The sequence below is a fragment of the Polyodon spathula genome, chromosome 37 (genome assembly GCF_017654505.1).
Source record: "Polyodon spathula isolate WHYD16114869_AA chromosome 37, ASM1765450v1, whole genome shotgun sequence".
In the NCBI taxonomy this organism is placed as follows: domain Eukaryota; kingdom Metazoa; phylum Chordata; class Actinopteri; order Acipenseriformes; family Polyodontidae; genus Polyodon; species Polyodon spathula.
Window position 1 is genome coordinate 1,259,280 of NC_054570.1, and position 9,949 is coordinate 1,269,228.

General features: G+C 43.6%; 1 protein-coding gene and 1 pseudogene across 1 annotated transcript; both read right to left on the reverse strand.

The window, feature by feature from the left end:
• Positions 1 to 324: 324 nt before the first annotated feature.
• LOC121304198 overlaps positions 325 to 9,949 on the reverse strand; it is a 387,591-nt pseudogene continuing 377,966 nt past the window's right edge.
• On the reverse strand, positions 5,400 to 7,436 carry LOC121304251 (trypsin-3-like). Its single transcript, XM_041235276.1, has 4 exons — positions 7,183 to 7,436; positions 6,572 to 6,831; positions 5,887 to 6,026; positions 5,400 to 5,730 (listed from the first exon to the last, which is right to left on the reverse strand). The coding sequence occupies exons 1-4, from the start codon at positions 7,362 to 7,364 to the stop codon at positions 5,533 to 5,535; spliced, it is 780 nt and encodes a 259-aa protein (XP_041091210.1). The 5' UTR covers positions 7,365 to 7,436; the 3' UTR covers positions 5,400 to 5,532.

The window sequence follows — 9,949 nt, forward strand, 5'->3', positions numbered from 1 at the left end:
TGGTGTGTTTACAACTAATAAAAACTTTTAATGTTACAAAAAAAAATATTCGTATATAGTGTGTTATTACTTTCAAAACAGTCACTCCTTTCCCACATGGAGTTATCGATTTCTCCTGACTCGCCCATCAGCCGAGGTGCGGAATACTTTCCTTTCTGCATATTAGGAGGCTGTGTGGTCCAGTGGTTAAGGAAACAGGCTTGTAACCAGCAGGACTCCCTGTGTGGGACCCAGAGCGAGTCACTGAACCTCCTTGCGCTGCGTCTTTAGGGTGAGACGTTGTTGGAAGTGACTCTGCAGCTGATGCACAGTTCACACACCCTAGTCTCGTATCTTGTAAAGTACTTTGTGATGGTGGTCCGCTATGAAAGGCACTATATAAAGATTATTATTATTCCCAGGCACTGCCTGCATTGACAGCCTCAGTTAAACTGACAGCAGAGACGCCTCTTGTGACGTGTCTGTGTCACACCCGCTTTCTGACACAATCACAGTGCAAGAGAGTTGAAGAGCAATTTAAACATTTAAAACCCATGCTCTTCAAGGTGATGCACAGCACAGCAATTACACAGGGATCCATAATGCCAGGTCAACGGTTCTTTCCTCATGAGTGAAATGTCCCACTGAACACAGTCTTTAAAGCTTCTCTTCTCTGTGGAATTGTTGGTGTTTTTGAATGGCTTGTTTAAGACGGAAACCCTTTCCACACTCAGAGCAGTGATACGGTTTCTCTCCGGTGTGAGTTCGCTGGTGTGAAAGAAGGTTGGATGACTGACTGAACCTCTTCCCACAGTCAGAGCAGTGATACGGTTTCTCTCCTGTGTGAGTTCGCTGGTGTTTTTTCATGGTTGCTGAGTGACGGAAACTCTTCCCACAGTCAGAGCAGTGATACGGTTTCTCCCCTGTGTGAATTCGCTGGTGTGAAAGAAGATGTCCCGACCACCTGAAACTCTTCCCACAGTCAGAGCAACGATACGGTTTCTCTCCTGTGTGAGTCAGCTGGTGTGCTTTCAGGGATACAGAGTGACTGAAACTCTTCCCACAGTCAGAGCAGTGATACGGTTTCTCTCCGGTGTGAGTTCGCTGGTGTGAAACAAGGTGTCTTGACTGATTGAAACTCTTCCCACAGTCAGAGCAGTGATACGGTTTCTCTCCTGTGTGAATTCGCTGGTGTGAAACAAGGCTGTTTGACCGAGTGAAACTCTTGCCACAGTCAGAGCAGCGATATGGTTTCTCTCCTGTGTGAATTCGCTGGTGTGTTTTCAAGTCTCCGGACTGACTGAAGCTCCTACCACAGTCAGAACAGCGATATGGTTTCTCTCCGGTGTGAGTTCGCTGGTGTGTTTTCAGGTGTCCAGACTGACTGAAAGTCTTCCCACAGTCAGAGCAGCGATATGGTTCCTTTCCTGCGTGAGTTCGCTGGGGTGTTTTAAAATGCCTTAACTGGGTGAAAGCTTTGCCTGTCCTCGCTTTAGCTGCTGGACTGGAACCTGGAAAATATGAACAGGAAAGAAAGTAAGAGGCACTGCTTGTAGATTTAGGGCATGTGGCTGGGTGCTGGAGTGGATTCAAGCAGGAGAATTTCAGCTGTGAGGCTTGCACTGGGTTACACCAGCTTAAAAACACAGTTAAACTTAAAGCCTTTACTTTATGTGTAAAAGCAGAGTCAGTAAAGACTGATGCTGGTGAAAACGAACCCTGGGATCAAACTCTGCCTTCAGAGTTCTCCTGTAATGTTTCAGGTCTATTTCCTCTAACACACACTGTTGCAATGATATCATTTTCAAACAGGAAAAACAAATAGCTAGTAATGTAACCTACACGCTCCCTCCCTCCCTCTCAACCACACGTCACAGCTACTGGGAGTCACTCACCTGCCAGACTGCATTCTGAATGAGAGCGCCCGTCTTCCTTTCCACCTCCTGGAGTGCTGTTGGGAGAGCCTTCCTCTCCAGCGCCTCGCTCTCTCACGCAGATCCTCTCCAGCACCACGCTACACTCCCGCAGGCGTACAGGCTCCAGCTCAGGGATGTTTGGTTTGAAGTCCTCGGATTCTTCCTTCCCCGGTTCCAGGAGATCAAACTCTACTTCAGGGGGCTCCCGTTTAATATGGACAGTTTCCAGCACCTCTTCTCGTTTCACAGGAAGGGGTTCATCCGTCTGGGGGATCTCCAATTCATTGTGCTCAGCTTTAACCTCAGAGACCTCGGGCTGGCTGCTGTCACATTGCATCTCACAGAGCTCCTGTTTAATGGGGAGGGAAGCCAGCCCAAAGAACTCCACTCTAATGGGGAGAAGTTCAAGTTCAGGGACTTCCTCTTTAACCTGGACAGAGTCCATCTCCACACTGTCCATGGCAGCACAGGGGACTCTGTTTAGCAGCTGCTGAAAAAGAAAAACATTTATCTATTTAAATGCAGCGCTACTAAAAGGCGTGGCTTTACTATTATTATTTATTTCTGAGCACACACCCTGATCCGGGGCGACTTACAAGCATGCAAGAGCGCTTATAAAATTACACAGTCAGCAGTAAAGAACAAAATCGATTACAATCGACTACTATTGAAACGGACAGCGCTTCTCACAACAGCGGATGATTCTACCTGTCTAACCTGTCGAGTCCGGTTTCAGCGAGCTGCAAGAGCACCCACAGGATAAATTAAAAAAAAAAAAAAAAAACACAGAAAACAAAGCTGCTGCACAGGAAAACTAGTCAGGAAAACCTCTCTGAAGCAAGGTCGCCAGTCACACTTGCATTTCCCACATAAATATAATCGATGTCTCCTCACGCACACGGACCATTTAAATATAACGGCCGCTTTTCAGACCCAATGCATTTTAAAAAAGGTAAATTATACTAAATTATGCATTTATAAAGTGTGTGTGTGTGTGCAGCATACAGGGCAGCAGAGCATGCATTAATAACAATTATATAAAGAGATTAGGTTTCGTTATTAAGGAAGTTCACCGAAACAAACAACCAGACTCGTATTAAAATAATAATTTCACTTACTGTATTTTATCGTCCTGGGGTATTTAAACGTGTTACTTATGTTGCGTTTATGTTGTTGATGTTCTCCTCTGACGACGTCACTGCAACCCAGGTCACATGACAAGTTCGCATTCCGAAACGCCTACAGCCAATAAGAACCGCGATTTAAAACATCCCTGTTCGTAATTGGCTGGAAAGACAGACACGGAACCTCGAGTTACGATTGGTTTAAAAAAAAAAAGGATGGGAGGGCTGGATCTCATCAATATCAGGGTCTAGCGCTGTATATTATAAAGACATTTCAGAGGGCTGTGTCTCATCAATATCAGGGTCTAGTGCTGTATATTATAAAGACATTTCAGAGGGCTGTGTCTCATCAATATCAGGGTCTAGTGCTGTATATTATAAAGACATTTCAGAGGGCTGGATCTCATCAATATCAGGGTCTAGTGCTGTATATTATAAAGACATTTCAGAGGGCTGTGTCTCATCAATATCAGGGTCTAGTGCTGTATATTATAAAGACATTTCAGAGGGCTGTGTCTCATCAATATCAGGGTCTAGTGCTGTATATTATAAAGACATTTCAGAGGGCTGGATCTCATCAATATCAGGGTCTAGTGCTGTATATTATAAAGACATTTCAGAGGGCTGGATCTCATCAATATCAGGGTCTAGTGCTGTATATTATAAAGACATTTCAGAGGGCTGGATCTCATCAATATCAGGGTCTAGTGCTGTATATTATAAAGACATTTCAGAGGGCTGTGTCTCATCAATATCAGGGTCTAGTGCTGTATATTATAAAGACATTTCAGAGGGCTGGATCTCATCAATATCAGGGTCTAGTGCTGTGTATTATAAAGACATTTCAGAGGGCTGTATCTCATCAATATCAGGGTCTAGTGCTGTATATTATAAAGACATTTCAGAGGGCTGGATCTCATCAATATCAGGGTCTAGTGCTGTATATTATAAAGACATTTCAGAGGGCTGTGTCTCATCAATATCAGGGTCTAGTGCTGTATATTATAAAGACATTTCAGAGGGCTGGATCTCATCAATATCAGGGTCTAGTGCTGTATATTATAAAGACATTTCAGAGGGCTGTGTCTCATCAATATCAGGGTCTAGTGCTGTATATTATAAAGACATTTCAGAGGGCTGTGTCTCATCAATATCAGGGTCTAGTGCTGTATATTATAAAGACATTTCAGAGGGCTGTGTCTCATCAATATCAGGGTCTAGTGCTGTATATTATAAAGACATTTCAGAGGGCTGTGTCTCATCAATATCAGGGTCTAGTGCTGTATATTATAAAGACATTTCAGAGGGCTGGATCTCATCAATATCAGGGTCTAGTGCTGTATATTATAAAGACATTTCAGAGGGCTGTATCTCATCAATATCAGGGTCTAGTGCTGTATATTATAAAGACATTTCAGAGGGCTGTGTCTCATCAATATCAGGGTCTAGTGCTGTATATTATAAAGACATTTCAGAGGGCTGTGTCTCATCAATATCAGGGTCTAGTGCTGTATATTATAAAGACATTTCAGAGGGCTGTGTCTCATCAATATCAGGGTCTAGTGCTGTACATTATAAAGACATTTCAGAGGGCTGGATCTCATCAATATCAGGGTCTAGTGCTGTATATTATAAAGACATTTCAGAGGGCTGTATCTCATCAATATCAGGGTCTAGTGCTGTATATTATAAAGACATTTCAGAGGGCTGTGTCTCATCAATATCAGGGTCTAGCGCTGTATATTATAAAGACATTTCAGAGGGCTGGGTCTCATCAATATCAGGGTCTAGTGCTGTATATTATAAAGACATTTCAGAGGGCTGGGTCTCATCAATATCAGGGTCTAGTGCTGTATATTATAAAGACATTTCAGAGGGCTGGATCTCATCAATATCAGGGTCTAGCGCTGTATATTATAAAGACATTTCAGAGGGCTGGATCTCATCAATATCAGGGTCTAGCACTGTATATTATAAAGACATTTCAGAGGGCTGTATCTCATCAATATCAGGGTCTAGCGCTGTATATTATAAAGACATTTCAGAGGGCTGGATCTCATCAATATCAGGGTCTAGTGCTGTATATTATAAAGACATTTCAGAGGGCTGGATCTCATCAATATCAGGGTCTAGTGCTGTATATTATAAAGACATTTCAGAGGGCTGGGTCTCATCAATATCAGGGTCTAGCGCTGTATATTATAAAGACATTTCAGAGGGCTGTGTCTCATCAATATCAGGGTCTAGTGATGTATATTATAAAGACATTTCAGAGGGCTGTGTCTCATCAATATCAGGGTCTAGTGCTGTACATTATAAAGACATTTCAGAGGGTAGACTATATATAAAAATGTATTATCAATATAAAATGAATTAAAACGCCTAACAAACAAGAACACCTTTTGAAAGTGAAAGTAATTTCTCTTTTAATTCTTTACACTTTGATTATTTGAACAGATTTGATTATTTTGGTATTTCTAGCCAAGATTAATAAGGCAACGACAGAAAAGCTTTCAAACAACAGCAGTGAATGGGTTAAGCGTCGCTGGACTCGCCCGTGGATCAGTCAGCGTGCTTTTTATCCAAGGCAGGACCGCGCACAGTTTCGTGTACACCGCCGGGCGCGCTCCCTCCGAATCCGCGCACACCTCACCCCAGGACGCGATCCCGTGAATCACCCCATCGCACACGAGCGCGCCCCCGTAATCACCCTGCCAGGTGCAAAAGACAGCGATTGCAAGCCTGTTAAAAACATTAATAAAACCATATACTGTTTATATATATATATATATATATATATATATATATATATATATATATATATATATATAATATATATATACATACACTGCGCTTGGTTACACTACCTGGCACGGACCCGAAGTACCCATATCTGAGTATCCGGCGCACAGCATGCTCTCCGATATCATCCCCGGGTAGGCGGCCTCGCAGTCCGGGTCGCTAAAGATAACAGCCTCGGCACAGCGTAGCTTGTTAGGCAGGACGACTGAAAACGAGAGGAGAATTGGTTTCGTGCAGGTTCTAGAAACCCTAGCGCTGCGGTAGCGATCCAGCACGGGTAACTGCTAGACTGAAAACCCACTGGCTTGAACCTTCAGCTGCGTCCCGGCTTCACATTGCAAGGGCGCAGCAGCTGCTTTCTGGTGATCCTGTTGGATACGGTTGCACATTTTTCCTCACTCGGACCTCTACTTAAGATCTCCATTAACGTAATCGATCTAATTAATTGTTCAATTGGTCTAGCTTTGATTCAAAGTGTGCGGGACCTGTGCAGCTTCTTGAGGCCTGGGAGAGAAGTATTAAATTATAGTGGCTTCGTATTTTGTAAAGCGCTTGGTGATGGTGGTCCACTATGAAAAGCGCTATATAAAAATAAATATAATAATAATAATAATAATAATAATATATTATTATTTTTATTATTATTATGTGCCCAATTAATTAATCAAATCATTAGACCAATTAATTAATTGAGAACGCACGGCGGCCCTCCAGGAACCCCCGACTGTCTCTCCAAAAAGTGGCACTTACACCCGTCCCCCACGGTGTTGCCCCAGCCCGAGACGGTGCAGTAGGTCCCGGTGGCGGGGCAGCTGACGGGCAGCGGGACGGGTCGCACGTACGGGGTGAAGTGGACGGGCTCGGCCAGCCTCAGCAGCATGACGTCATGGCTCCGGGTGCGGAGGTCGTAGAGCGGGTGCCAGAGCGCAGTGGTGACGCGGCGCGGCTGCTCCGTGCCTTCGTGTTCCGACAGGTCCAGCTCACCCAGCACCACCAGGATTCGACTCGGGCTGCTCGAACCAGCACAGAACCACGCTTTGCATTTGCATGGTATTGTAAACACGTACACACACACACAAGCAACTGAGACGAGGCTCTTAAAATGTGCTTAGCAACGTGGCTGTGGATTCAATTCAAATTTGAAACAGTGCAGATATTATCAATAACAACATCTTCTCTTTATAATTATGGGAGATGCAAATGCATGACCACCTCGTGAAGATGCAATTTTTCCCTCCATAAAAATGAGAGAAACGTGTTTCAGCCACTAGAAGGTTAAGAAAATAACCATTTACATGGTATAATAATAATAATAATAATAATAATAATAATAATGTAGCAGTACTGCCTGCAGTACTCACGGGAACCAGCAGTGGGCGACCGAGATGACCCAGTGGCTGTTGAGCAGCGCCCCCCCACAGGTGTGGTATCCCAGATTGAGTGAAGCCTGCCAGGGCTGCGTGAGGCGCCGGCACGGGTATCCCCCGATGATCTTCTCCTGGAGACGTTGGTCTGAGGCGGCTAGAGGGGACGAAATAAACATGACTGCATGGCTGGGAATCAGACTCCTATTGCACAGCAGTGTCACCCAGTCCAGGTTTTACTACCAGCTTGATCAGCCCCCAGTGTGTGTGTCTTATTATTAAACTGATAGTGAAGCCAGGAATGGATCAAACTGCTCTGATATGGGAGTCTTATTTCCAAAACATTATCAATCAATATTTCAATCTTTATTTTATATAGAGAGTGCCTTTCATAGTGGACCACCATCACAAAGCGCTTTACAAGAGAGTGAGGCTCAATGCATAATACATTAAATACAGTGAGATACAGGGCACAGCACACTCAATACAAACAATGCAGATACATTAAATGCAGGAACTTTCCATTCAATACAGGGCTAGGATGTGAATTGTAGACACTGTGGATGCGTGCGTCATACAGAATCATAGGAGTAAGATTGAGTGAAAAACCTGAATTATGAAACATTATTAGTTTTGTACAAATAAATAAAAATAAATCAATGAAATGCATTAACAATGTTTAAAATATTTGAATCACCTTTGTCTCAGTCAACGGCTCCTAATCTAATTGAGTACATGTAGATATGTTTTATCAATCTAGCTGTAAAAGTATAGAAGGCATTGCCTTACCTCCATTCTCCAGGAATACAGAACATAGGAACACAAGGCAGATGATCCCCATAGCCGGGGTTTTCTAGTTGTAAAGTCCGGTTTGTGCACAGAGGGTAGGGGTGAGCGTGCAGGTTGTGTGTGTCTGTCTGTCTGTCTGTGTCTGTGTGTCGCTCGGAGCAGCAGTTTGCTGATTGCGTTCTGTTCACAGTAGCACCTGTCTCTGTGTGTGTGTGTGTCTGTGTGTGTGTGTGTCTGTGTGTGTGTGTGTGTCTGTCTGTGTCTGTGTGTCGCTCAGAGCAGCAGTTTGCTGATTGCGTTCTGTTCACAGTAGCACCTGTCTCTGTGTGTGTGTCTGTGTGTGTGTGTGTCTGTCTGTGTCTGTGTGTCGCTCAGAGCAGCAGTTTGCTGATTGCATTCTGTTCACAGTAGCACCTGTCTCTGTGTGTGTGTGTGTGTGTGTGTGTGTGTGTGTGTGTGTGTGTGTGTCTGTGTCTGTGTGTCTCTCGGAGCAGCAGTTTGCTGATTGCATTCTGTTCACAGTAGCACCTGTCTCTGTGTGTGTGTGTGTGTGTGTGTGTGTGTGTGTGTCTGTGTGTCTGTGTCTGTGTGTCGCTCAGAGCAGCAGTTTGCTGATTGCGTTCTGTTCACAGTAGCACCTGTCTCTGTGTGTGTGTGTGTCTGTGTGTGTGTGTGTCTGTCTGTGTCTGTGTGTCGCTCAGAGCAGCAGTTTGCTGATTGCGTTCTGTTCACAGTAGCACCTGTCTCTGTGTGTGTGTGTCTGTGTGTGTGTGTGTCTGTCTGTGTCTGTGTGTCGCTCAGAGCAGCAGTTTGCTGATTGCGTTCTGTTCACAGTAGCACCTGTCTGGTTCACACTGATTTCAAGATCAGGACTCCTATCTTATTTCCGTCACTTTTTCATGATCAGCTCTTTCATGCCGCGTGACCTCATACGGGAACGGATACAAAAAAACTCTCTTCTAGTTTTGAATATTTTTCGATGCTGTAGTAGATTATACTTTATGTACCTTTTGCATCTAAAGTATTTGGTACAAATTATTCAAGTTGGTAATAACATGTTTGATGATACAATATTCCCTCAATATACCCTATGCTTTACCAGACCTCTCTGTGCTTTACAATGCTTCCCTATGCTTTACCAGACCTCTCCGTGCTTTACAATGCTTCCCTATGCTTTACCAGACCTTTCTGTGCTTTGCAATGCTTCCCTATGCTTTACCAGATCTCTCTGTGCTTTACAATGCTTCCCTGTGCTTTACCAGACCTCTCTGTGCTTTACAATGCTTCCCTATGCTTTACCAGACCTCTCTGTGCTTTACAATGCTTCCCTATGCTTTACCAGACCTCTCTGTGCTTTACAATGCTTCCCTATGCTTTACCAGACCTCTCCGTGCTTTACAATGCTTCCCTATGCTTTACCACACCTCTCTGTGCTTTACAATGCTTCCCTATGCTTTCACTGTGTTTCATTACACTTTGCTTTTACCAATGCAAACTTTTATAAGGGGAATCTATTTTAAAATTGTGAGACATTATCAGGGACACTATATCTGGAGTCAGTTCAAGGATTTTTCTAAGTCACAGTGGGAGCAGAGTCAAGTGCAAACAGGTGCAAACAGGAAGAGTTATACTTAAAACAAACAGAACCGCGGCGATGACCTGATGACAGCTGTCCAGTTAATGCACGAGTAAGAGCTTATGTAGAAGAATATGATTGGATTATTATTATATATATTATATATATATATATATATATATATATTATATATATATATATATTATATATATATATTTGGGTTGGTCAACGAATAAACGTATTCACGTATAACATCACATTGTGAGGGGGTAAGTGTTAGGGTTAGGGTTAGGGCTTAGTGTCAGGGGGTTAGTGTTAGGGTTAGGGTTAGAGTTAGGTGTTTAGGGTTAGTGTTAGGTGTTAGGGTTAGGGGGTTAGGGGTTAGTGTCAGGGTTAGGG

What these genes read in the sequence shown, in the direction of transcription:
- LOC121304251 (XM_041235276.1), bottom strand. Translation starts at nt 7,364, where the DNA reads ATGTTTATTTCGTCCCCTCTAGCCGCCTCAGACCAACGTCTCCAGGAG. An exon ending in CAACACCGTGGGGGACGGGT is followed by an intron (nt 6,027 to 6,571) that starts GTAAGTGCCACT and finishes TCTCGTTTTCAG; the next exon opens with TCGTCCTGCCTAACAAGCTA. An exon ending in GTACTTCGGGTCCGTGCCAG is followed by an intron (nt 5,731 to 5,886) that starts GTAGTGTAACCA and finishes TGCACCTGGCAG; the next exon opens with GGTGATTACGGGGGCGCGCT.